This window comes from Macadamia integrifolia, chromosome 10 (assembly GCF_013358625.1).
Source record: "Macadamia integrifolia cultivar HAES 741 chromosome 10, SCU_Mint_v3, whole genome shotgun sequence".
In the NCBI taxonomy this organism is placed as follows: domain Eukaryota; kingdom Viridiplantae; phylum Streptophyta; class Magnoliopsida; order Proteales; family Proteaceae; genus Macadamia; species Macadamia integrifolia.
The window spans coordinates 26,521,450-26,548,115 of NC_056566.1; the positions used below are offsets into that span (position 1 = coordinate 26,521,450).

Sequence of the window (26,666 nt, forward strand, 5' to 3'; positions counted from 1 at the left end):
TTTTGACAAACTCCACAACTACACCAAGCTACTTATTAAACTAATATAAACTGTCAATAATAATTTGTAAAATAGGGGATTCACATGTCTCTGCACTTGGCTCTCAAAGATACAAAAAAGAAATCATATGCATACATAAGTGACAAAATTTTAACATTACTTCAACCTTTCCCAGAACTTCCTCAAAAAGCAGCATTTTGCATTACAATTGTGGACTCCTAACAAACTGAATACCAAGAAATGGCAAAAATTATAAGAGAAGAGGGGGAGGGGTTTGGTGACCCCTGTGAAGCAAAACAAAAACAGTAACCTGGCCTAGTATATACAAGCAAGCAAATCCATCTCATTGAAGGCCAGAAAATAAAGCATCTTCAGTACCAGCTACTTTGTCCAATCAGAAGACTGAAAAGGCTTGAACTGCATGGAAACTACTCGAAGGCTTCCAGGTACACAGTCATCCATTCTCAACCTGGCCACGCCAGTTCATATCTTTCAACCACTTTCCCCGTTGACCAATTTCTATTTTAGTTTCATATTGCCCAAAGCCTGACTATTAAACAGATTAGCTCCATATGGTTCACTGAGCTTTCAACCTCAGAATCTCTTTGGCAGTCCTCCGGCGGAAATAGGGCATGTGTTCCTACAAATAGAAACACACAGGAAGATTCATATTTGGGCATAATTGATCGAAGGGAGGAATTCAAACTATGATTTGAATAATGTCCATCGGTGGCAATTGTCCTGATTGACTTGAGATACCATAACTAATTAAGGATGAACACCCAAAAATCTAAACTGAAGTTGGTTTCCAAATTATTGTATTGCATAGTAAAATGGCTTCTATTCTTGGTTCCTATACGACTTTCTTTTGCTTTTAAGATGAAACAGGTAAAATATTTTCATTGAAACAAATTAGAGCCATCAAGAAAATGCCTCGCTTTCTGGATTTTCTTATTCACTATTTGTTTATTACCATTCAAAAACAGTGTAAGCTTTAAAAGCCTTTAATACCTCCTTCGGACCCCTGTCATATTTTTTATGGAGACAACCTAGATAATTTTCAAGACAAAAAGTCAGGCCAGACCAAGATTAAAGTGCTTCTGCATTAGAATAAGGGGAAAAAACTCATGCAATGCAACCTCAAAAGGTCTTTTAAATCTGTGGGCCTGATGTGGGAAAATTTCCACACCAAATGCCAAGCCCAGAAAGAGTTTTTCTACTCCACTGATTAGCTTCTTCTTGTACAACCTACTAGAAGGTGTAGCACTACAATAAAAAGAATTAAACATCAATAAACGAAGCTTACTTATGCCTACGAGGTCACGTTCACGAGTACATGGTGACTATATATATTCTGATATTGAGTTCTAATGGCAAATAATGTGTTCCATGGGTCTAATATGACAATAACAAACAAACAAATGAACTGATACGCATATACATATGCACATGTGCACATATATAGTACTACACAATGAATAGCTGTAAATATGTTTGCATGTGTGTGTAAAAAGGGAGTGAGGGTGCACAGTTACTGAATTCTAAGATTCCTTGAAACTGCAAACTGGTTTGGAGAATTATTCAACCAAATGTGACTAGTTTACTCTAAGAATCATAAAACATTTAGAAAATTGCAAACCATGTAAATGGAACCAAATAACAGATAAGGTGATTACGCATGCCTACAGTTATCTGTCAGTAAATAATTCTGTTCTCAAGAAGGAAATGTAGATAGGTATCACTCCTGCGATTGTAACAGTGTGTTTTTAAATCACAGGTAACGATTGGACCTTCCTTAAGTTCATCTTCAATGCTGGATGATAGATTTTCTCAGTTGCCTTAAGCAAGAAGAAAGCCAATGCACGGATATTTATTCGTACATAACATCTGGTACACTTTTACTGTTTTACAGAAGGACTAATGTGCAATTTGAACGAGGGTCTAAATATTTATATGTATAAGAATATTGATGTGGAAAAAAAACTTGTTAGGGAGAAAAACTTGATACAGTAAAAATACAAGAAAATTACCTCATTGAAACAGAGCCTTAGACCTCTACTGTAGAAGTCTATATATTTGATCATGAACATGCCACAGTCCCATCTGTTGAGGAGCAGAAAATTCTCTGATATATCATTGTGACAACAGAAATCCATGCAACAGAAAGAACTTAAAGCCGAAAGAAAAGGCTCAATAACAGTGATTTTCAGCTTTCTCCCCAAAATGAATCAGTTCACTGTTAACCTACCAACAATACACTGGAATGTCAATCCCAAATATTTCTACAGATTAAATTTTAAAGTCTATCTGATCAGAACACCCATTCAATGGATCAGATCTTTATGTCCATCTCATCAGAACACCCATTTAAGCATACAGATTGTGCTTGTTTTTTAAGGCAAGGTTCTCAAGTCCTAATCTTGAGACTTCATTATAGCTATTACCATTTGCTAGGTCGGACTTCATTGTCAGGTTAAAGATGCAGTGATTGGAGGTAGCAATTTCTTGTTTGCATTTATGTTTCCCAATCAATGGGGTGTGATGCAGTACCAGACCAGCATAGGAGGAGAAAGAACCAGCCCAACTAACCCCCCACAGTTTAGCAAAAACAATTTCATACTGGGCTCATAATCTGGTTCACTTTAAGGCCCATATTCTGTCCATAATATGGCCTGCGCATTTAGTAGATTGGGTTAAGAGTGTGGGCCCCATGTGACTTGAGCGGGGAGGAGTTCTTTTAGAAGATGCTCACTGGAGTATTGCGTTAGATTTGCTACTGTTTAGTTTCTATTTTGGTGCTTAGTTTAGTTGCTAGGTCATTAGCAACATAATAGTTTCAAATTTGGTGTTATCACTTTCCTTTCCTGTTTTAGTAAGTAGATCTAATAGGAGGTTTCTATTTTAGAATTTTTTATAGTAGGCTATTGGTATCAAGATTTCTATTTTTTATACATCTACTCAAATTAAAAAATAGAAGAGAAGGAGACCCCTCCCACGTTTCTTAAGAGTCGAACCAATTGTGTCTCTTCAATGGATCATGGCCTTGTGGTCAATCAAGTTTACCCAAGGTGGTGAAACCATGGACTTGTGGGTGGTTAAGCCTCACCTAAGTTTTGGAGGTGAAACCAAGCCATATATGTTTCCTCTTATTCTTATTCTTCTCCTTCTTCTTTTTTGTTCTTCCAATTTTTCCAGCATACTCATAAATTGTGTACTGTTATTGCTGCAAAATAGACTGTTGTTCGAATTTTGAAGGAAGAAAAAAAATTTCAGTCCTTTCATTGCTACTTAATACAGAATCAATCTCAAACTAGGGAAAGAACCGGTGGGAGAACAATAGCAATAAGGGACTAACCAAATCAATAACAAAATGCTTTTTTTCCCTCTTTCTTTCTCTTACTCTTTTAACAGTACAACCCCTTTCTTTCTAGTTATAATCTCAATGAAAAATAAAATAAGAAACCTCTAATATAGTAGGAGGGTCCTTACAATAATAGTTACTATCCATAGCTAAGGAGGAGTTTAACAAAATAGAAAGTAACTAGTAATTGTAAAAATAATAACTAAAGTACTTAATTGCTAAGCTACCAAGTAGCTAGGATTTATAATAAAGAAGCTACTAAATAAGAGACCATGGTTGCCAAAAGGCTGTAGGAATATTAAGCAGAATAATATCCATCCAATCTTCTTGTAATCTTCTAGACGATCTTGTTGGGGATACGATGTCTTTAATTCCATCAATGGCAAAAGTGAGCTGAAATTCCGACTAGCGCAATCACGATTCAATCCTCCCCCTCCCTCGACATGTTCTAACATGTTTGATCAATGAAGGGATTGGTATTTGATCCAATCAAAGCCTTGAGCTGTGAATCCTAGTGGATCATTTACTGTTATTGCTCAACTTCTATTGCCGATTTGCTGGTTTGAATTCATTAATCTCATATCTCTGCCACTGACAAGTAAGCCAAAATTTATACAACCCATTTTTTTTTTTTTAGATTAAGCAAACTAGTCACCTGATCATTTCGGAAATTTCTACCATATGTTCTTAAACCCTAAAATAGAAATTGATTCAATTTTGGCTCTGTTCCAACAGCTGGATTTGAATATATAAATATATATATATATATATATGTTTTCCCTATTCTGCCCCTACCCCCATTAGAACACTGTTTAGACCTTCCAGAAACCTTAACTGATCTGTTTTCTTGGCCTAACCAAGCTACTGGTGTTGGGTTAATTAGCATCTGAATCAGTAATTTGCTTCCCTCTTCTAGACCCAAAAACCAGTACCTGAAATTACCCTTTTATCCCTAATCGTATTGTCACTAGGAATTGACCATAACTACTGATTTACCCATCCAATTGTGCTGAAACTTTCAGAAGGCCTTCCCTCCATTACCTATTACATTCGACCTCACCCACAGCCCCATTCCATCACCTATTTTGTCGATATCTTAAATCACCGTAATTTGAACCTAATCCCCTGAGAAAAGATCTTGTTATTGGCTACTGATTTGATATTCAAACCAATACTACATTATCACATCTCTTTATAGAAATCCCTGAAAAGCATAAATGCTACCTCGTAGGGGAGTGACAGGTTGTCAAGGAGTGTAGCCTCGCCTGCCCCTACACTAACAGCCTGTTGCTGCTACACACTTCGCCTGGTGATCCCCTATAGAGCTAGGTTGTAATCCTTCCCATCAGTCAATGAAAGTGCTTTGCTTTCCTACCACCCTTGTGTGTCTTTGTTTTCCTTTGCTCTCTTCCTGTTGACGGCCAGTCCAGGCTAACTTGTGGCTATTGTGAGCCAACGAGTGCCGCATGGACATTTGCTTGAATCGGTCTGTGACAATATGGTTTCCCCTCCCCTTCCTCACCATCGATCCAGCCCCTTTTCCAGTTTTATCTCTCCGTTTCTCCCATCTTCCTCCTCTCTCATTTATGATCTATCTTTTTCCTATATTTTATTCTTCTCCAATCCTAGTCAATATTTTTGTTTTGTTTTTTCCCCCTCTTGCTATTGAACCATTCGGACTTTGAGAGATTTGTTTGATCTCTTGTGCCTTCTCCATTGATATTCAAAAAACTCAAGGGTTAGAGTCACTACCTTAGGGCGACCCTAATTGGAAAGAAATATTTTGAATTCTTTTTCTAGAATAAAGAGTTCCAGCAGAATGCAAAAGGTGGGGGCAGGGTGGTCATGTCACCTCCCCTGTGTCTGGGCATAGGAGCGCACGACCGGGTAGTGTTCTTTTATCCTAATATTAATTACTCAGTGGTTCTTTTGGGTAGTCATTAGATGGGTTCATGAGAGTTATGAGTTGGGGATCATAATGTAAAATTTCAGATTGATCCACGATCGCAAGAGAGAGTTCTCTCATCTAAACCAGATTCCGGTTTACTGTTTGTTCCCCTTGTTGAGAAGTTGAAGACAACCTCTTCATGTAACTACTAGATCTATATTCTCCATATTTACACATTAAGTCCCTATACTTCTGAGTTAGTTTGTTTAATTCCTCATTCTGCAAATATCCCTATACTTCCGAGTTAGTTTGTTTAATTTTTCATTCTTATTTTAATTTTCAGAAACACCCTACACTTAATTATTTACTTCCAGCAGAGTCCAAAATATGTTTCTCTTTCACTTGTTGATCCGAAGTTCCAAACTTCACGAAAATTACAAAATTTCCATTGTACACTTTATTTTTGTTTCTTTTACTTTGGTGGGCCCATAGCGACCCAAAAGTAGGGTTTTGGGAACCTGGGTTGCTCGCTATCTAGAAACATCTCAGTTGGCTATCTAATAACCAGATGAATAAATGGAAAGACACTTAAAAAACGGTTTATTCTGTACAAACTAAAACCTAAAGTGTTATAGCAAACACCAACAAATATGAAAATAAACAAACACAGATCCGCACAACACAGAGATTTAACGAGGTTCACACACCGATCTGGTATACTACATCCTCGGGCGAAGAAGATGTTTCACTATGTAGAAGAGAGATTACACCCAAACAGTGGCAAGAAAACTCGTTCTGAAACCCTAGCTCGAAAAACCCCCAAATTACAACTTCTTGCTCAACAAGACGATAGTACATTATATACTCCTCCAAGTCTCGGCCCAACCCCTCTGCTTCCATCACAGATCTCAGGAAAAAAAAATCCAATTCGGGTCACCACCAAAATATGTCGGAGCGGGTCATTCTTCAAAACGGGTCAAGAATTCGAGACAAACATAACATAAAGAACAACCAGAGAAATAATTTCATTCTTGATCTGCCAAACGAAGAATTTCTTTTCCAATCAATAGTCAATTCTGAAAATTTGTTCAGGAGAAAATAAAAGGCAACTAAAGTACAAATTTTACGTAATTGACAACTTCTCGTTTTCTGCAGCAAAACCCTTGTTGGGACTTGGGAGGGGAAAACTCTTTTTTTTCTCCTCAGAAATTTCTAGTTCAACCATGGGAATATCGTGTTTCCAGTAATTATGATTTCTTTTTTGACAAAAGAATTTTTGCATGCATGCAAATTTTTTTCACAGCTCACATTTTGCTCTATTACAGGTAAAAATCTTCAAAGAATCGGAAATTCTTTCCTTCAAGAATATTCTACAAAAGTCATTTAAAAAAATTTCCAACTCATTCCTTTTCCATCAAACTTTTGTAACCAGGTGCTTATAGATTGCAACCTGTACGGCTTTCTTACAAAAATATTTTGTCTTTCTATAATGAATTTAACCAAAATAAATAAAAGTAAAAGCATCTGCATGTTCTACAAATTTCCCAACCTAAACGTTTACAATTTCTCATTTTAATCCATTTTCGATTTGTTCTAATGGATATCACTTATCGGTGGTCATAACTCAAATTCATTCCAAAGCAAAAATGGCACTCATGTACCATGGGGTGGAATACTTACCCATTCTGCTGTTCAGGAAGTTCATCAACATACTCGTGCTTCCAAGAGCTCACATTAATGTCCATTCCACTCTTGTCCTTCACCTCATCTACAAAATATCTGGCCTGGCATACATCAAGTTACATATTTCAGCATGCAATGCAGTTAGCATACAAGCAATGTTTAACTAAAAGTAAAAAAATTATAATTAATACCATAGATAGTAAGATAAATGCAATTGCGTAGAATAGAAATCAAACTGTTCATTAATGTAGAGCCCGCGATCTAGTTAAATTACCAAAATTCAGAAACTTCTATTTTCAAAATAATATTTACTACACAGTAAGTTGTTCCTAGTGATTGCAGAAAACCCATACAACTCTATGGAGGATAGTATGTCAAGAACTTTCAGACAAACAACAGGGGAAGTATTTCTTCTTTTGTACATTCCTCAGGGAGAGTGGGGCCCACTGAGAGCACCAAGCATGTCTAGGTTAGAATTAAAATCCCAAACATAGATTGAACCATGGTTCAAGGTTTCCACCAATACCGTCGAAATTTTTCACATTTCGACGGAATCCCAATAATCCGATACCAAATACCATGTGACTTTTAAAAGTCATTGGTTTCAACCAATACCAACCAAAATTGGGAATTTTCGACTGGACCAATGGGTCAGCCTTTATAAAACCTTCTTAAACAGGAAACCAAGCCTTCTTATTTCAAAATTTTGACCCTCTCCCCCTATATCTTCTCTATAAAGTGGAAAACTTGGGAAAACACTAAAAAAAAATTCCTTATGCTATCAAATCTTCATTCTAAACTTGGATCTTGCACATTCATGGAAAATCTACCTAAGGAAGGGAGCTTGGACCAAAACTTCTCCAAACCTTGTGTGCCACCTTCCGAGAGCACTGGTTCATTTGGATATGGTGGTGGGTACGGAAAATATGGTGGATCTTCTACTTCATTTGGACAGGAGGGTAGTTCAGATGGTCGATCATCTTTTGTTGACAGTATCTTTGGGTATCCATCCCACCCTAGTGTGCCACATTCACATTCTATCACTGCAACTGAGCCATTCCTTAGGCTGGGAGACCTAGCTGATGTTGATGATGCATCTTATAGATGGGCAATTTACGAACTACCAAAACAATTGGGCCCAAAAAATGTCATGGGACTCATATGTGGTGCATTCAGAGGAACGCGTATGACATATGCAACGGTACGCAGCTCGTGGACTGGAACTGCCTAGACACTTTACTTGGAATTGACTATTGACTGTTGAGACTTGAGACTTCACTCACAATTATGTAATATTATTATTTAGAGTGATTTACATCCCCCTCCCTTGTAGTTTGCGTTTATTCCACCTCCCTCCCCTATGTTTTAAAAAATCTCACATACCTCCCCTGTCAGATAACTCGGTTAGTAAACTGTTAGTTGTGGATGTTAAAGTACGATTCTACCCTTCTGCCTTTACCAAAATTTTTAGAATGATTTACATCCCCCTCCCCTGTAGTTTGCGTTTATTCCACCCCCTCCCCTATGTTTTAAAAAATCCCACATACCTCCCTTGTCAGATAACTCGGTTAGTAAACTGTTGGTTGTGGATGTTAAAGTACGATTCTACCCTTCTGCCTTTACCAAAATTTTTATTACCAGGGATACCCTTATCCCTATCCTCTAACCTAATCCATATAGTCGAACCCTCACTTTCACGTTTTCACTCAACCCATCACCACGGCATGGATTCTTGGACCTTCATGGCGATGAAGATACTGACGGCGACGGAGATATCAACGGCAAGGTGTGACAGATCGATGGCAACGAAGGGATCAACAGTGACGAAGGGACCAGCTGATCTCCACCGCCCTGTGATGTATGTGTCTGAAACCAAACGCCTTACTTTTCCCTTTCTCAACCTCAACCAAAACAAACAAATCACAGAGAGAAAGAGAGAGTAGCGAGACTTACTTTCGTTGTCCCTTTCTCCATGTTCTTCCTTGCTTTGTTTCAAAATAGTCACCTTGTGCTTGAAGCATCCCTTTATTTTCGCTTCACAACCTATAATCAGATTGATTTTTTATTTACATTTCAGTTGCTACAACGATATGATCGATACATCATATAATGACTGCTTCCTTGGATCTAGATAATACGAAGCAATGAGCTAGTTATTAGTTCATATTATGAGCCTGTGGGCAGGTCCTTTTTTTTTTACTACTCTCTTTCTCTCTGTGATTTGTTTGTTTTGATTGAGGTTGAGAAAGGGAAGAGTAAGGCGTTTGGTTTCAGACACATACATCACAGGGCGGTGGAGATCAGCTGGTCCCTTCGTCACTGTCGATCCCTTCGTCACCATCGATCTGTCACACCTCGCCGTTGATATCTCCGTCGCCGTCAGTATCTTCATCGCCGTGAAGGTCCAAGAATCCCTGCCGTGGTGATGGGTTGAGTGAAAACGTGAAAGTAAGGGTTCGATTATATGGATTGGGTTAGAGGATAGGGATAAGGGTATCCCTGGTAATAAAAATTTTGGTAAAGGCAGAAGGGTAGGATCGTACTTTAACATCCACAACTAACAATTTACTAACCGAGTTATCTGACAGGAGAGATATGTGAGATTTTTTAAAACATAGGGGAGGGGGTGGAATAAACGCAAACTACAGGGGAGGGGGATGTAAATCACTCTATTATTTATTTTGGATCCTTTACATTAAGTTTTGTTTGTTTTAAACTTTTAAGAATGTATTTCACATTTTTAGTCAGTGACTTATATCTGTACTTAAGTACAGTTTTAGTCAACGACTCAACGCACATTAGCAATCTTTGGTCAACACCACAAGTATGACTTTAGGTGTTCTTTCCATGAAACTAATTATGTGAATGGGTTAGAAATGTCTAAAATATGACGTACACAAAAAAATAGGTAAAAAAAACACATTTTGGGGGTCGAAACCAAAGTTTCCACAAAATCGGAAAAATTTCCCTAGTTTCCTTGAAATTTCCCATACTTCAACCGAAATTTCAGTCGCCCCAAGGGTCAAACCCGATATTTTGAACCTCGGATTGAATAGAAATCCAAGAATATATTAGGCAATAGGTTCCTGTAGAGATTCCCACTAATTAAGTTTCTAGCTCACTCCTTCCAATATTTGAATCCGAGATTCTCCTACTTCCAGCAACTGAAAAAGTAATAAGAGTCCACTTGTATGCAACAATAGTTATAATAATTAAGCTTTTCCTTTTATCCTAGGGATAATTAAGAATAGTATACCAACTAGGCGAATAATGGCATCAAACCAATGCTAGTCAGTCTGTATTTTGCTATCCCAAGGTACACGACACAATTCAGCATTTTCCCAACTAAATGGGGTTGACTACATGGATCAAAGTTAGAATAAAGAAAAAGAAAGAGTAAATAAAGGCGAAAAGAGAGAGAGAAAGAAAGGAGAGGGAAGAAACAAAGCACCGCAACACCTCTGTGACATCCCACTTATGAACCATCAGTACCTCTGTTATTTGCCCTCCAAGCAGCTCTGCTAGATGCCACACTAGGGTCAAGACCTAACTTTTGCACGTCTCACCTTACCAACTCATCAATGGTAAATTTTGGCCTGCCCCAAGCCCTTTTAGCTCCATCCAATTGGATTTGATCACTCTTCCGTACTAGAACATCCAAAGGCCTCCTTTAGACATGTCCAAACCATCTTAATCGAAATTCTTTGAGCTTATACTGAATCAGGGCAACTCCCAAGTCAGTTCTTACCCGAAAATTCCTCACTCTATCTCTCAGATTTTTGCCGTACATCCATGTCAACGTCCTCATCTCTGCCACACCCAACTTATCTATATTACGCTTCTTAAGTGCCCAACCTTTTGTGCCATACATCATAACTAGTCTTACCACTGTCCTATAGAACTTTTCTTCAAGCTTTAGAGGAATACATCGATCACACAACACTACACTACAGACACACCTCTCCACTTCATCCATCCTACTTTAATTCTATGCGAAACATCATCGATTATCTCTCCTTTATTTAGGGTTGAGCCAGATATCTGAAGTAATCACTTTGCAGGATCTCTCTCCCCTCAATCTTCACCCCTTTGTTATTGGTCCTCACTCGATTGAAGTTACACATCATATACTCCGTCTTTATTCTATTTATCTTAAGACCTCTTGATTCCAATATAGATCTCCATAACTCCAACTTATCATTCATCCCTGTCACTGATCATCCACCAGTACAATATCATCGGCAAAAAGCATACACCACGGGACCTCTCCTTGGATGATCCTAGTTAAATCATCCATGATAAGCGTAAACAGGTAAGGTCTCAAAGCAGACCCTTGATATAGCCTGACTATAATTGTGAACTCACTACCTTGACCTCCCGCAAATCTCACACTAGTCACCACAGCCTCATACATGTCTTTAATTATATCCATGTATTTTCTTGACACCCCTTTTTTCTCCGATACAAGCCAAATTAATTCCAAGGGAACCCTATCGTAGGCTTTTTCAAGATCGATGAAGGCCATATGGAGATCTCTCTTGTATGTTCTATATTTTTTCATAAGCCTCCTTAGGAGGTAAATCGCTTCCATCGTGGATCTCCTAGGCATAAAACCGAATTAGTTCCCCGAAATATTAGTTTCTCTTCTTATGCAGATCAATTACCTTCTCCCACATTTACTCATAAGTTTTATGCCCATATAGTTATTGCAGCTTTGAATATCGCTTTTATTTTTGTAGATTGAGACTATGATACTTCTCCTCCATCCATCAGGCATCTTTCTCATGTCCATAATCTTATCAAACAACTTGGTTAGCCATACAACCCCATATAGTCTCAAACTCTTCCACACTCCAATTAGGACCTCATCCGGACCTGGTGTCTTCCCTACCTTCATCTTTCTTAGGGTTTCCTTAAACTCGGTCCCACCTATCTAACGTACATATCTATGATGCATATTTTTAAGATGGGTACTCAAACAACTCCTACCAGGGCTGTCTCCATTTAATAGGTCGCAAAAATACTCATCCCATCTCCTCTTTATATCCTCATCCTTCACAAGTCAGTCTACCATCATCACTCTGAATACATAAAACATGATCGAGATCCCTACTCTTCCCTTCCCGTATTTTAGCTATCTTATAAATAGCTTTTTTCCCTTGGTATTTAGATTGTTGTACAAGTCATCATATTTCCTCGCCCTTGTTTTCCCTAAAATCTTCCTTGCCTCGTTTCTGGCAAACTTATATCTCTCTTTATCTTCAACCTCGCTAGTCCTTTGCCAAATCTTAAAGTTATCTTTCTTGACCGTGATGGCTAACTAGACTTCCTCAGCCCACCACCAAGTCTCTCTAGGGGCCACCTACATACCCTTAGACAGCCCTAGAACCTCTTTACCAACTTTCTTAACGCAATCCATCATCTCATTCCACATCATGTTGGCGTCCCCTTCACAATCCCAATTCCCTTGCTTCATCACTTTATCTGTAAAAGACCCTAGGGGCACTCCTTTCAATCTCCACCACCTTACCTATGGGCAAACATGTTTCCTTGGTTTACTTTTCGCCAAACACATATGTCCAAGATCAACAATCTGTGTTGAGATGTTAAGCTCTCCCCAAGGATAACCTTACAAACCTTACATAGCCATTTGTCGGACCTTCTAGTAAGGACCTGATGGAGGACCGATAGAAATAGGGAAGAAATTGTTGCAGGGGAGAAGAGAAGAATGGGGGAGGGGAGGAAGAAGTTCACACGACCAAGCAAACCACAAGGTTCAACCAAATATTTAATTCATCATTCAAAATCTGTCTAATTACTTGGGTTACATGCCTTTATATAATAAACTGAAATTAAAACTTGCCTAATAAAATCTAAAATTAAATTAGCAACTTTTAATTTGCTTCCTAAATTCTAACTAATGAAATTAGAAATAGAATAAAACTTAAATGGGTAACTCCTTAATTGACTAACATCTACCCAAAATAAAAGATTACATATCTTCCCAAATTAACTTACTCAATATTTCATAAATAAAGTAACTCCTAAAATATCCTATTGATCCCAAAAATCAAATCAGATCTGGTTCGTCTCGGTTGAGATTGCCCGAAGGGTCAACCCGGTTCAGCCTCAATTCTGCATCAACTCCCCCGATGTTGAGAAAAACTCGACCACGAGTTTTATAGAAGGAGAGGATTAGCACCTCTCGATCAGCATCCACGATCAATGGCTTTGCCAAGGTAAAGATCCAACACATCTCATGATCAACAGTCACGATCTCCTGATGGTCATCAACAAATGATATAATTTTGATTGGAATCTGATAGTGGTGTTTCACAATTGAAATTGGACGACTTATCAATTCTTCAAATGCAACCTTGATCGGATCGTTCAGTTCATCTTGATCATCACATCTAGTGTCAACTGGCTCTTCCACTACTAAACTGTTCTCGATCATGCTGCACACCTTATCACATAAGTGTATAGTACTTTTGGTAAGCTTTTGAAAATTTAATTGAACTTCCTAGAATTCCGATCGATGTTCCTTCAATCCATCATCAAATTTTGTAGGAAATTTGCTTTGGGTCTCACACAAATAAGACAAACTCCACTAGGCAAGTGGGGGCAGAACTGTAAATATGGAGGTTCACTTCTTTTTTTTTTTTCAAAAGATGGCAGAATTGTAAATATGAAGTGAACTTCAGTTTTACAAAAAAAAGGTATCACGTGTGAGCAAGGGTATACTTGGAAAGCTAAAATAAGATATGGGCAAAGAGAATAAGAAGATAGGAGGGGGTAATTCTGGAAGAAAAAATATTAAGAAAAGTAACTAACACCTAAGAATAATGAAAATTTGGGGAGAGACAAAGACAGAGGGGTGGAAGACGTTACAACATGTCTTCGACCTCTAGAACGCCAGAGAGGAAACCAGCGAAGGTGGTAAGTCCTTCCGAGCTACGACTTCGACTCCAATGAAGAAGTTGCAACTGCAATGGAGGGTGGAGATATAAACCGACCACTGGATCGCTACTATCGTCTTTTCTACATCTTTCTCTTCGGCTGCTTCCTTTTCTCTTCTTTTCGCTTCTTTCTCTTCATCTTCTCTCTCTTTTTCTTTTTTCTTTTTTTTGTTTTGCTGGCTGATTCTCACTCTCTCGTCTCTGCTTCACCCCCCCTTTTTGGCTCAGAAGAAGTGGTGGGTTGTTGTAGAGGGATCGAAGGGGTTGAGGTGATAGGGAGGGGTTTGTGTTGCTGCGGAAGATGGGATTTTTTTTTTTTTCTTAATTATTGTTCTCAGTCTCTGCAGAAACCAGAACTGAGAAAGGAAGAAGATAGGGAAGGAAAAGAGAACAAAGGAAATGGATCCTTCGGCTCTGATACCACTTGATGGAGGACTGATAGAAATAGGGAAGAAACTGTTGCAGGGGAGAAGAGAATAATGGAAGAGGGGGGGAAGAAGTTCACACGACCAAGCAAACCACAAGGTTCAACCAAATATTGAATTCACCATTCAAAATCTATCTAATTACTTGGGTTACATGCCTTTATATAATAAACTGAAATTAAAACTTGCCTAATAAAATCTAAAATTAAATTACCAACTCCTAATTTGCTTCCTAAATTCTAACTAATGAAATTAGAAATAGAATAAAACTTAAATGGGTAACTCCTTAATTGACTAACATCTACCCAAATAAAAGATTGCATATCTTCCCAAATTAACTAACTCAATATTTCATAAATAAAGTAACTCATAAAATATTTTATTGATCCCGATCCCAAAAATCAAATCAGATCTGGTTCATCTCGGTTGAGATTGCCCGAAGGGTCAACCCGGTTCAGCCTCAATTCTGCATCAGGAACAAGTCTATTTGGCTAGAATGTTGTCCACTTTTGTAGGTAATCAAGTGTTCTTCCCTCTTAACGAAAAAAGTGTGATGGCTAGATCATAGGTTGTCGCAAAGTCAAACTAAGGTCCCCTCGTTCCTCTCCCCAACTCCATATCCTCCATGAAATTCTCCATAACCTCTCCTATCCCTCCTAATGTGTCCATTCAGATCCCCTCCCATAATAATCTTTTCACCCGGTCCAAAACCATGCATCAAATCGTCTGTGTTCCCAAAATTATAGCTTACAACTTTCACCTAATCCTGCTTGGGATGCATAAATGCTAATAATGTTGACTATCTCTTTATCCAACACCAGCTTTATGGATAAGATCCTATCTCCCAGCCTCTTAACATCCGCCACATTGTTCTTTAGGTCTTTATCAACCACTATTCCAACTCCACCTCTCCATTTGAAGGTATTTGGGAGACCAAAGTGGGAGAGGTGGAGTTGGCATAGTGGTTGATAAAGACCTAAAGAACAATGTGGCGGATGTTAAAAGGTTGGGAGATAGGATCTTATCCCAATTTCATGGTCTCAAAATTTGGAAAAAAAGTACAGCATAACTTCCTACATGAGGATAGGAATGGCCCATGGATGTTCACTTGGTTGCTAGCAAAAGGTGTATAAACACAAATCAATTGGATGAATTTGTCTCCTACCTATGAAGTGAATGTTTGGATGGTTCTCGAGCTTCTACATCTGGAACCCGAAAGCATGGCTTTTAGGTCAGCAAAGAGAAGAGTCAATCATAGTTTTTAAGGCGCTGGTAAGGCGCTATTGAGGCAAAGCCTAAGTGCTAATGCACTCACAAGGCCTTAAGGCAGTGCTACGCATTAAGTGTAACACGTAAGGCAGCCGCCTTATCTTAACTGCCTTATACCCATTTTAGAATTTACTAGTTTTAAAAAAATACTTTAGGTAAATTCCAAATATAGATTTTTTATCGGTAGGTGTATGATCTTTTTAACACTTGAGATGTAAGGGATCAGCTTTACTCCACCAAAAATAACCAAAACACGAATCACAAACAGGGTTTGGATTGTCAAGGGTTACGAGAAAGGGCGTTGAGAAGGAACTAAGGAAGAAGAACCACTGAACTAGGCGACCATTTTGCTCCGATCTCTTCTTTCTTCTCCGGCATCAGTGAGCTTACTTTGGCAAGCAGTCGTACCCCCTCTACAGGTACTTTTTTTTTTTTTGTTCATGCAGAGTTACGATGAGTTTTTTTTTTTTCTTGCTTCTTTCTTCTTCCTTTTTCTCGCTTCTTTCTTCTTCTTCTCGCTTCTCGCTTCTTTCTTCTCTTTTTTTTCTTCTTCTTCTGTTCTGCAACTACAGTGAGTTTTTTTTATTTTTTTTTTTCCCATTCTCTAATTTTTTATTCTTCTTCTTATGTTCTGCAACTACGATGAGTTTTTTTTTTTCTTTCGTTTTTTTCTTCTGTCTGCACAATGGTGAGTTTTTTTTTTCTTCTCACTTCTCACTTCTTCTTCTTCTTCTGTTCTGCAACTTCTGATACAATACCTTTTTTTTTTCTTCTTCTTCTTTCTTCTTCATTTTCTTCTGTTCTTCACTAAGCGGATGAGCTCTGCTCTCTTTTTTTCTTTCCCTTCTTTCTTCTCCCTTATTTCTCTTTCTTATTCCGTTCTTCATTCTTCCTCTGTTCTGCAACTTCTGCAATCTGCATACCATACCTTTTTTTTTTCTTCTTTCTTCTTCATTTTCTTCTGTTATTCCTGTGGTACTGTTTTTAATTAATTAATTCAATATTTCAATATGCTTATAGCCTCTTATATGCAGCTATATATTGATTTATTAGTTATTACTGCCTAGTTTATTCTGTTAGATTTCCATTAAGTAGGTCATCCATTGGACAGTTGCTGAATTGCATTTTGTTCTTAATCGACAGTTGATGAATTGCATTTTGTTCTTAATCTGCCCTATTTTGATTTCAATTTTTAATTCTGTTTGCTAATTCTCAGCTCTAGTTTAGTCAGTGTTTTCAAAAGCCTAAAGCAAATCAATCATCTATTGTCTTTCTTCAACATTATTCTATTTTGTCTAATGTGTAAATGTGTATCATTGTATTTGTAGACAAATTTTCTACTCATCTATAGAAACAGTTGGTTGTAGTAGTGGGGGGTGAAAATAAAAGTACTGCACAGTCAACGATTGATCCAAGCAAGGATCCAAAAAGAAGAGCTAAATCAAATGATCCTGGATGGAAATATGGGTACTGGCCTGACGTATCAGATAGACATTGGATTAAGTGTACGCTTTGTGGGAAGGATGTCAAGGGAGGAATAAAACAATTTAAGCAACATCTTATTGGTGGCTATGGAGATGTAGCTAAGTGTGCGAAAACAACGGAAGCAATTGCTAAAGAAATGAGAGATGCAATCTTGAAGAACCAGAGTAAGAGGAACCTTGATTGTTTGGATGATTTGGATGTTAGTGATGAACCTACAGAAGTAACGAGACCACAACAAAATATAGTATCCGATTTGGGGGTCTCATGTCCTATCCCTAGCTCTGGGACAACTTCAAGAAGAAATAAAATTATCATTCAAGCACAATCCAAACAACAAGTAAGGGGTCCCATGGATAAGCATATGAGGAGGACTCCTGAAGAAGTGGTTGCAAATAGGCAGGATAAAGGTCCATATTAGACAACAATGGAGAAGCATGTAAGAGGAGAAGAAGAAAGAGATAAACTTCATTCTCACTTTGCAAGGTGGGCTTATGAAAGTGGTATTCCATTTAATGCTTTGAAGTTAAGGAGTTTTGAAGAATTGGTAGAGGCTATTGGTCAATATGGACTAGGTTTCAAGTCCTCTTCATATCATGACTATAGGGGGCCTCTATTGAAGTTTGAAAAGGATAAAATTGATGAGTTAAAGGTGAAGTATCAAAGATACTGGAGAAAATATGGGTGCACACTCATGTCTGATGGGTGGACAGACAAGAGAGGAAGGCACCTAATTAATTTTCTTGTCAACTGTCCAGAGGGGACTTTTTTTTTTGGAGTCTGTAGATGCATCTAAGCAATCACAAACAGCTAAAATGTTATTTAAGCTACTTGATAGTAAGGTTGAAGAGATTAGTGAAGATTATGTGGTTCAAGTAGTCTCTGATAATACTGCCAACTATGTTGCAACGGGTCGACTACTAATATAGAAAAGGAAGAGATTGTTTTGGAGTCTATGTGTAGCTCATTGCATAGACCTTATGATGGAGGACATAGGCAAATTGCACTTTTATATGTCTGTCATATCGAAGAGCAGGAAATAAACTGCATTCATCCATAGGCACACTCGCCTTCTTGAAGCTATGAGGCAAAAAACAGGGGGAGACTTAGTGAGGGCTAGAGTGACTAGATTTGCCTCTTCCTTTTTAACACTCCAGAGCTTATACAAGCACAAAGAATCTTTGAAAAAATTATTTGTTGATGATGAATGGTCCCGTTCTAAGCTTGCATTTATAAAGGCAGGGAAGAAAGCTTCTAAGACTGTGTTTGCTACAACATTCTAGAATGGTGTGATGGATTGTATAAGAGCATCACAGCCTCTTCTTCAACTCTTGAGGATTGTAGATGGCGATGAGTTGCCTGTTATGCCTGAAGTATATATGGCAATGCAAGTGGCAAAGAAGAATATAAAAAAAAATTTTGGAGACGATGAAAGGAAATGGAAGAAAATCATAGGAATTGTTGATCACCGTTGTGAGACTATGATGGATGGACCAATATATTTAGCTGTCTTTTTCCTCAATCCAAACAAGTTCTTTAAGGCAATAGCAGATAATCCAGATAATGAGTTGGACTTAGCTCAAAAAGCAAGTGATGCCTTCAATGATGTTCTTACAAGGTTGGTGTCTGGTGAGACCTTGCAAGATAAGATCATTCTCCAGGTTGACAAGTATACCACTACTCAAAGAAGTTTTTCAAAGGACATGGCGATTGGACAAAGGAACAAGTTGAAATCCTAGTAAATATATTTCTTTTTAAAGTTCCAATTAGTATAGAACTTTGTATGCTGATTTTTTACTTAACCTATTTTTTTTTATATTATATATTTATAGTTTCTTGGTGTCTCGACATGGAAGTTCTTCTCCTGACCTTTCAAAAGTTGCATTGCGCATACTTGGTCTTTGTTGCTCATCTTCTGGTTGTAAGCGCAATTGGAGCACATTTGAATTTGTGAGTATTGAGTTCTGAGTACCTGTACTTCATTTAATATGGTTTTATTGAAGATAAGTAGATAACCTCATATTATTAATATTTTTCAAATTCACACCAAGAAGAGGAATAGGTTAGAGCATCAACGGTTAAATAATCTTGTCTACATTCAGTATAATCGCCGACTTCAAGCAAGGTTCCAAGAAAGAAAAAAAACAATGTAGAAACTACAATCCATTATTGCTTGATGAGCTTAATTGGAGTAGTGAGTGGATGATTGGTGAATCAGAGGATGAATTAGTTCATCCTGAGAATGATCTCACTTGGAGAAATGTTGATAGAGCACTTGGGGCATCTTCATCATATCAAGGCCACAATAGACCAAAAAGGGCTCCAGCATTTGCCAGTGGAACCAATCTTTGCTATACCCGGCGTGGTAGGAGGGTTGAGCTTGAGGATTCTTCAGATGAAGAAGTGGATAAGATGAGTGAAGAGGATGTTCGTGATGATGAAAACATTGAGGACGATTATGGCATAGCTCCAAATGATGCAAGCCAACAACAGAATGCAGAAGAAAAAGAAAATTTTAATTTAATTACTAATTTGGATTGAACTTTGAGTCTTTGAGTCTTTGAACTTTGAAGTATTTTGAGTCTTTAAACTTTAAAGTTTTTTGAGTCCTTGAACTTCTAAGTATTTGACTTTCATTGTTTACTAAATTTTTAGCATTTTAATTTATTTTATGTTTTTTCTTCATTGAAGTTTTTTAGAATGATTAAGAATCACCAGGTTAGTCACTTCTCATCCATTTAATTTGCCATCTCGTTTTTTACTTTCGATATTTTTTAATTCTAAGTTCTTAATTACTTCTTTGACAGGAGTAGAAATATAATGGATGACCTTAGGGCTTAGGCACTCATTCTGGCATCATAGAGGCAAGTATAATAAATACTTGTATATTTTATGTCGTCTTTCTTTATATTTATAATCTTGTTTCATAATTATGTATTTATATTATATGCTAATATGTTATAATGATTGATGATTGATGATTGATGAAGATGAACTTAGTTTATTCACTTTATTTATTTGTTTTCTTGATGAATATCTTACATTGGTATGAATATGAACCTTTAATATTTATTTAGCATATGAGTAATAAAATTCAACTAGGATTTGAGCCAAATATATTGGTTTTATAAAAAAATTACACAAAAACACTTTAGTCAATAAGGCGACGCTTTATGCCCGCCTTATCACTAAGGCGCTCCGAAAAGACCCTCAAATGCCTCTGTCGCCTTACTGCCTTAAAAACTATGGAGCCAATAGTTGGTTGTACGATGGAATCTTCTCCCCCTCTCACCACATAAGCTCGTAAGCCCGAGCCTCGTCCCGCCCTGCCCCCAGCTTCTCGACTTCTATTGGGGATGCTGATTATTCCAACGTGAGCTCTCTAACTGGCTCCACCCTTCAACTCAACTCAACTCAACTCAACTCAACCTTATTCCAACTAAATGGGATCAATAACATGGATCATTGCCCTCCAATCAGCTCTATTCAAAGCTATACATGTTACAGGGCCAAGGCCATGCATGTCTTTCCTCACCACTTCTCCCAGAGTCATTTTAGGTCTACCCTGGCTCTTTTAGCTCCTTCAATCTGAATAAAATCAATGCTCTATATTGGAGCATCTAGCCTCCGTTGTACATGATCATGCCACCTCAAACGACTTTCTTGTAGCTTATCATGTATTGAAGCTACTACTTCCAAATCAGGCTCTAATTTGTTCATTCATTATTTTATCCTTCATAGTTTTACCAAACATCCTCATCTAAGCTACACAAAGTTTATCCATATGATGTTCCTTTATTACCCAACATTCCACAACATACATCATAGCAAGTTGTTTAATTGTCCTATAAAATTTTTCTTTTAAGTTTTAAAGAAATATTTCAATCACACAAACTCCGGAAGCACCTCTCCAGTTCATCCATTCTATTTTAATTCTTCATGTAATATCATCCTCTATTTCTCGATTATTTATGATTGAGCCCAAATAGCTAAAATAATCACTTTGTGAGATCTCACCCTCATCAATTTTCACCACCTCAATATCCTTCTTCATTGTAACTAAGATTATACATCATATACTCCATTTTCATTGTAACTAAGGTTACACACCATATACTCCATTTTCATTCTACTTATCTTAAAACATTTTGTTCCAAAGTTGATCCCCATAATACAACTTGACGTTAATCCCTGCTTTTGTGACTTTGTCTCATCCACTAAAACAATATCACTAGCAAAAAGCATACGCCAAGGGACTTGATCTTGAATGTCTCTAGTTAATTCATCTATGATAAGTGCAAACAAATAAGGACTTGAAGTTGATCCTTGGTGTAACCCAACTGTAATTGGGAATTCAATTTCTTGTCCCCATAGAGTTCTTACACTTGTCACCACACCATTATACATATCTTTAACTATGTCCACAAATTTATTTGAAACACTTACCTTCTCTAATACTTACCATATGGAGTTCCTTCTTGCAATCTCCACCCATCACTAACCCAAAATCCATGTTTCTTTCTGTGTTCCAGAAAAAGAAGCTCAAGAAGCCATCCCGAAAATGCTCTAAGACCGTTAATAAGACTTTGCTCACAAGATGCCCCGGCTGTTCAAGGAGGAAGAATCCCGGTGATGCAGAACAAGTAGATGGATCTGCTGGTGGTGTTAGTTTCCAGATTGCAGGTATTAGAGAAGAGAGAGGACAAAGACTAGATCATGAAGAGAGAAAGAAGGAAGAGGCAACAACCTCAATTCAAAACAAACTATTTTCTTTTTCCATTCATCAGTGGGCTGTATGTAGTGTAGCCATACAATCTTATTGAAAGACTCAAGTAAACCGAATCATATTGACATCTGTCAACCAATAGGATTCTTTCCTAAATATGGGAAAAGTCAACCAATAACCGTACTATTACCTTTGGCCCCGTCGATGCTGGTCGGATCTTCAATGGTGAATCATGTTTGATCTTCATTTTTGTCGTTGTTTCCCTCGTTTAGTCAGTAAAATAACAGAAAATCAATAATAAAAAAAATCTCTTGTAGCAAAAACCCCAAGTTCATTGAATCAAAGACTCCAATAACTCACAAATTTGTAAAATCACTGCCCTTTTTTCCTGATTCCATTTCTAGGGTTTTCACTGATTCTGGCCAATTCCGATCCAGCTGGAATTGGAATAGGCAGGAACTGATCCCATCCCCGATTCTGTACTCTTGAACCTTTTTGGGGATACAATGCTTCTTGAAGCTAATCAAACAACAAAACATTGTCCCAAGAGCCATCCACAGATCACAATCAGGAAACTAACTTCACATGGACATACTACCCAAATACTAAATGAGAATGTGATGCAATTCTGGAAATTTCATGACTAATTTCCACGAAATAAGTGCTTTCTCTGGCCAAATTTTGTACGTTTATCATATGGTGAATGTAAATTTAAGATAAACCAGGAACTCATGAGCAGTCATATATTATATGACTAGTCAAAAGAAAAAACTATTTCTTAATCTTAGTGATACAAGAAAACCAAGAAAAACGTAGATCATCCAAGGATCTAACCCAAAAAACAATAGAGTAGATTATATTTAATCACAAGACAGGTTGACTACTTCAGTCTCCTATTTTTATTATTTATTGTGCACCCACCATCTTTAATTACCATATTCATTTAACATGCCCAAAAAAATTAATACACCAACATGTTCCCCATACTCACATTCCAGGTCGAATCAAGAGCATTGGCCAGCCTAATGCATGGATACATATAGAAACCATAATATTACACTCAGAATTGGCAAAACAGATTGCAATCATAGAAAATCTATGCATAAAAGCAATTTTATTGCCCAAAACAAGTTCTTGACAAACTACGTTCAGCAGCAGAGTTCTCAACTTCATGCGTACAATGTACATCTCTATAAGCAATGAATATTTGCTTCAATAAAATGCACCAGTCAAACATACCAGTGCTTCTAGAGCTTGGGGGTCCATGCCTTTATATGAATCAAGATACTGGAATTTTTCATCCTTTTTGTTGATAACAGCCAAGACCCAGTGTGCCTTTTTGTGGATAGGTACAAATATCTGCAAGAAGTTTTGTAACACCACCATATAGAAGAACGCCACTCCCATATCAATAAGTTGAATGGTAATCAATTAGACGGAGAGAGACAGAGATGCTTAACAGGGCTTACTTTGTCACATTCAATAAGGGTGTACCCGATCTTCCTCATGGTAGTCCATCTCCTCACAGCTTTGAAATCATAACTATGTATCCCACTAATCAACTAGAAAACGAAACAACACAGATAAACCACAGAGCTTTGTCAATTGAAATCAGATTACACACACCCCCCCCCCCCCAAAAAAAAAAAAAGAACTTTAGGAACAGCCTCAGAAGTGCAACAACAATGGTCCGAGCCTTAAGATTTAAAATAGAAAAATAGAACAGGACATGAAAAGGGGGTGGGGGGGGAGGGGAGATATTCCCAGGTCATGAATGGAGAATAAACATTAAGCCTATGATATTGAAACAAATGCATGCTAGTCAACAAAACAATCGTATGGAGCAAGCATTAAAAAATTTAAAGCCAATAGATAATATAATGAGGTTACTACAGAAATTAACAGACCTTCTTATAGAAGAATGTGTTGAAAAAATGGCACTTCAAAAATTTTTCTGGTTCTCTTTTTTCCCTCTCCTTCAGTAATTCAAGGTAAACGTTTATGACCTATCATAGAATAAATAACATGCATAGCAAGGAAACAATGTCAGAATTTAGTGTCTAATACACTGCAGGATATGAAACCTTAGTGTTCTGGGGAACTGATACTTAATTTACATTATATTGGATCAATGCACGTTCAAACTCACACACACATTGTAAGATTGAACATAAAAACAACAAAACCACCTCATCATTTAGCCAAGCGTTGGGGCTCAAGCACTGCAAGATTTCTCCTGTAATCACTATATTAGAATTTTCATGTGTTACCAAGACCCTCCGCCTGCATAGTAAGAAACCAAATACATTAAATATCTTAGCCCACCAGACAGGACAACAGATACAGCAATTGTCCATCTGTCATACCTATTTGAACCCGATAAAGCATGAGATACTTCAGCCTCTTCCTCCTGCGTAAGGGGAAGAAAAGGTTCTCGAGGTAGAACCTGAAAATTATGGAACAGATATATGAGGGAAAACAAGAGAAATGGGGTAGGATAAAATTTAAGTGAATAGCAGTAGCAAAGATTTTTAACCTCTGCCAGTCTCTTCGCCTGACGCTTCGGGAAGAGTAATGCTATTGATAACAACTTTTTCTCAAGAAAACTGATCTTAGAATTCAAGTAAGACAATTTGGGATTCCGTCTCTCTGCAGACTCGAGCAATTTTTTGTGAGGAAGCATGCCCAACTCCTCTGCTCCATGACTTACAGACAGAGACACCATCATCTTCCCCCCTTCGTCCACCTTAGTCAGCTCGGACACCGCAGAAAACGACGGTTGCTGACCATAAGCCGGAAGCTTTGCATGTGCATCCTGCAGAAGAACATCAGCATTGGTCTCATTAGACGTCCGGTCTGAAACTACAGACAGCCATTCTCGCCCATCATCCAATACTTCGATTTCTTCTATGCTCGAGTCATCAGGAATTTCATCCTTGGAGAACTCCATCTCCACATCAATCTCTGGAGCCTTGTCCTTTCTCAAGTGCTGTAGAGCACCCACTGCAGTGGTCTTCGCTGCATCATATCGGCGAACTAGTAAATTCCCCATCTCATCAATCGACTCTTGATTCTCGTTAACTCGACCAATCCCAGGGAGGGATTCTCTGAACGAACTGGCCGGGCGAGCAAACCTAGAATTCCGGCAAGGAGCGTGAACTTCTCTAGGTAGACGCGGAACCCCTCCAGGGTACCGACAAATTCTAGATACTGTATTCGGCGAAGATAATTGCCACTGTGTATTGAGATTGATAGGCGAAATTCTGGGCTTCTTCGCGGTTTGAAGCTCGGGCCGAAAGTCGGAATCTTTAGAGAAAAGAGGCGAGAATACATGACTCAAGCTGAACCAACTATCACCGCGCTTACGATTGGTCGTTAGGGCACCCATGGACGATCGTCACAGCTCTCGCAATTACAGTAAAATGCCCGGAATACAAACCCATCTACGAATTAAGAATCCATAACGAAGCCTACCCGCCGACGAAACCCTGAAATAAGAAACTGCATCGAAGAACTGTCGTTTATCGTCTGAAATTTCAGCAGATCAGAATAAGTTAACAATGGAAGATCCACAAGTTCTTTGTAACCGAATTAGGGCAGAAACGTGAACCCGATAACTTTCCTGTTAATCGAAAACCTGACAATGCGTATGAAGGAGAGATGTGTTCAATAATCGAAATTGATTTACAGAGACTCTTCCCGCCTGGAATCAAAAATTGGGAAAAGAAATTTCAGTTTTCTTTGGTTCAGTCGTTCTCGGTGTAGATACTATAGAGTTCGACCAAAAGGATGTACTCGTTTGGCTTTTAACTTTCCTCGGGTTTTCCCTTTCTTTCCATGGGGCCACCTGCGTTTAAAAAAAAATAGAGGCCAAACTGTCTAGAAGGCCCCGTTTGTTTGGTGGGCATATGAGATGCGAAAATTTGAGGGTGGAACGGAACGACGGGGAAAGGAAAGTGGTGCGCAAGTTGGTACTATTTTTTACTATTTCCTAGTCCATGTTTGGTTGTTTTTTCCTAAGAAAGTTCAAGGTATTGATCATTCGTACCGGACATTTTTGTCCTCATAGACACCGATACAACCAAACGGTTGAAATTTGGAAAACCTCGGGAAAATTTTTCCATCGTTTATTTCTACACCTGCCACAATCCCTCAATCCAAACGGGATCGAGGTGAAAACTCTTTATAGAGCTGTCTGTTCCATTCTCTAAAACCTCTCCCGATAGGCATTATGAAGAGTCTCCTCAATAACATAATCAAATATTCAACTAGCAACTATGTGGCAGATCAGATGGTGTCTAATTTTTTGGATACCCATGGGGTGTTGGTCCATTGGTGAATTTGTGGGTAAAGTAGCTCAAGAAGCGTCTTACTTATTAGGTTTGAATCCCCTTGACACTACTCATGTTTTTTCTTAGAGTTTCCACCCTATTTGGAGTAAAAATGACTTATGGGGTCCAAAAGGACTATTTCCATTCCAAAGGACGTGAGGACACCCTTTTTTTTATATTAAAACAAAATAGAAATAACTGGATATTGAACCACAAGATCTACTCACATGCTATTTTTAAGTCTAGAAAGAGTTTGCCAAATGATGAAACTATGAAAACTCCAATATCATATAAGAGCACATGCTCGTGATCAAAAGTTTCAAGGTATATGTAGTTTTTTGTTATTTTGGCAAGACTCGCACTAAGGCTAGACACGAGATCCACGAGGGACTAGCATGGGTTATTTGATTGAATTTGCAAGTGATGCATGGGCTAATCCAAATCTATAATGCGACTATAGCTGGTATAATAAACAAAAAGAAAAAAGAAAAAAGAAAAAAAAGGAGGTGAAGATGTGAAATACCAAACCCTTCTTTCGTAGC

At 38.0% G+C, this 26,666-nt stretch overlaps 1 protein-coding gene across 2 annotated transcripts; it reads right to left on the reverse strand.

The window, feature by feature from the left end:
- On the reverse strand, positions 1 to 25,577 carry LOC122091169 (ubiquitin-like-specific protease ESD4). 2 transcript variants are annotated; one of them, XM_042661014.1, is made up of 9 exons: positions 24,330 to 25,576; positions 24,160 to 24,239; positions 23,983 to 24,076; positions 23,701 to 23,799; positions 23,263 to 23,355; positions 23,033 to 23,152; positions 6,930 to 7,033; positions 2,031 to 2,103; positions 1 to 640 (listed from the first exon to the last, which is right to left on the reverse strand). In XM_042661014.1, the coding sequence occupies exons 1-9, from the start codon at positions 25,179 to 25,181 to the stop codon at positions 578 to 580; spliced, it is 1,578 nt and encodes a 525-aa protein (XP_042516948.1). In that variant the 5' UTR covers positions 25,182 to 25,576; the 3' UTR covers positions 1 to 577. The 2 variants fall into 2 exon arrangements, with proteins under 2 accessions (XP_042516948.1, XP_042516949.1); XM_042661015.1 differs by lacking the exon at positions 23,701 to 23,799 and having other exon boundaries at positions 24,330 to 25,577.
- Positions 25,578 to 26,666: the final 1,089 nt, after the last annotated feature.

Excerpts from the sequence above, each read along its gene's own strand:
- LOC122091169 (XM_042661014.1), bottom strand. The coding sequence starts at position 25,181 with ATGGGTGCCCTAACGACCAATCGTAAGCGCGGTGATAGTTGGTTCAGC. Across the intron at positions 24,077-24,159 it reads GCTTTATCGGGTTCAAATAG|GCGGAGGGTCTTGGTAACAC; the intron begins GTATGACAGATG and ends CTTACTATGCAG. Across the intron at positions 641-2,030 it reads TAAGGCTCTGTTTCAATGAG|GAACACATGCCCTATTTCCG; the intron begins GTAATTTTCTTG and ends TTCTATTTGTAG.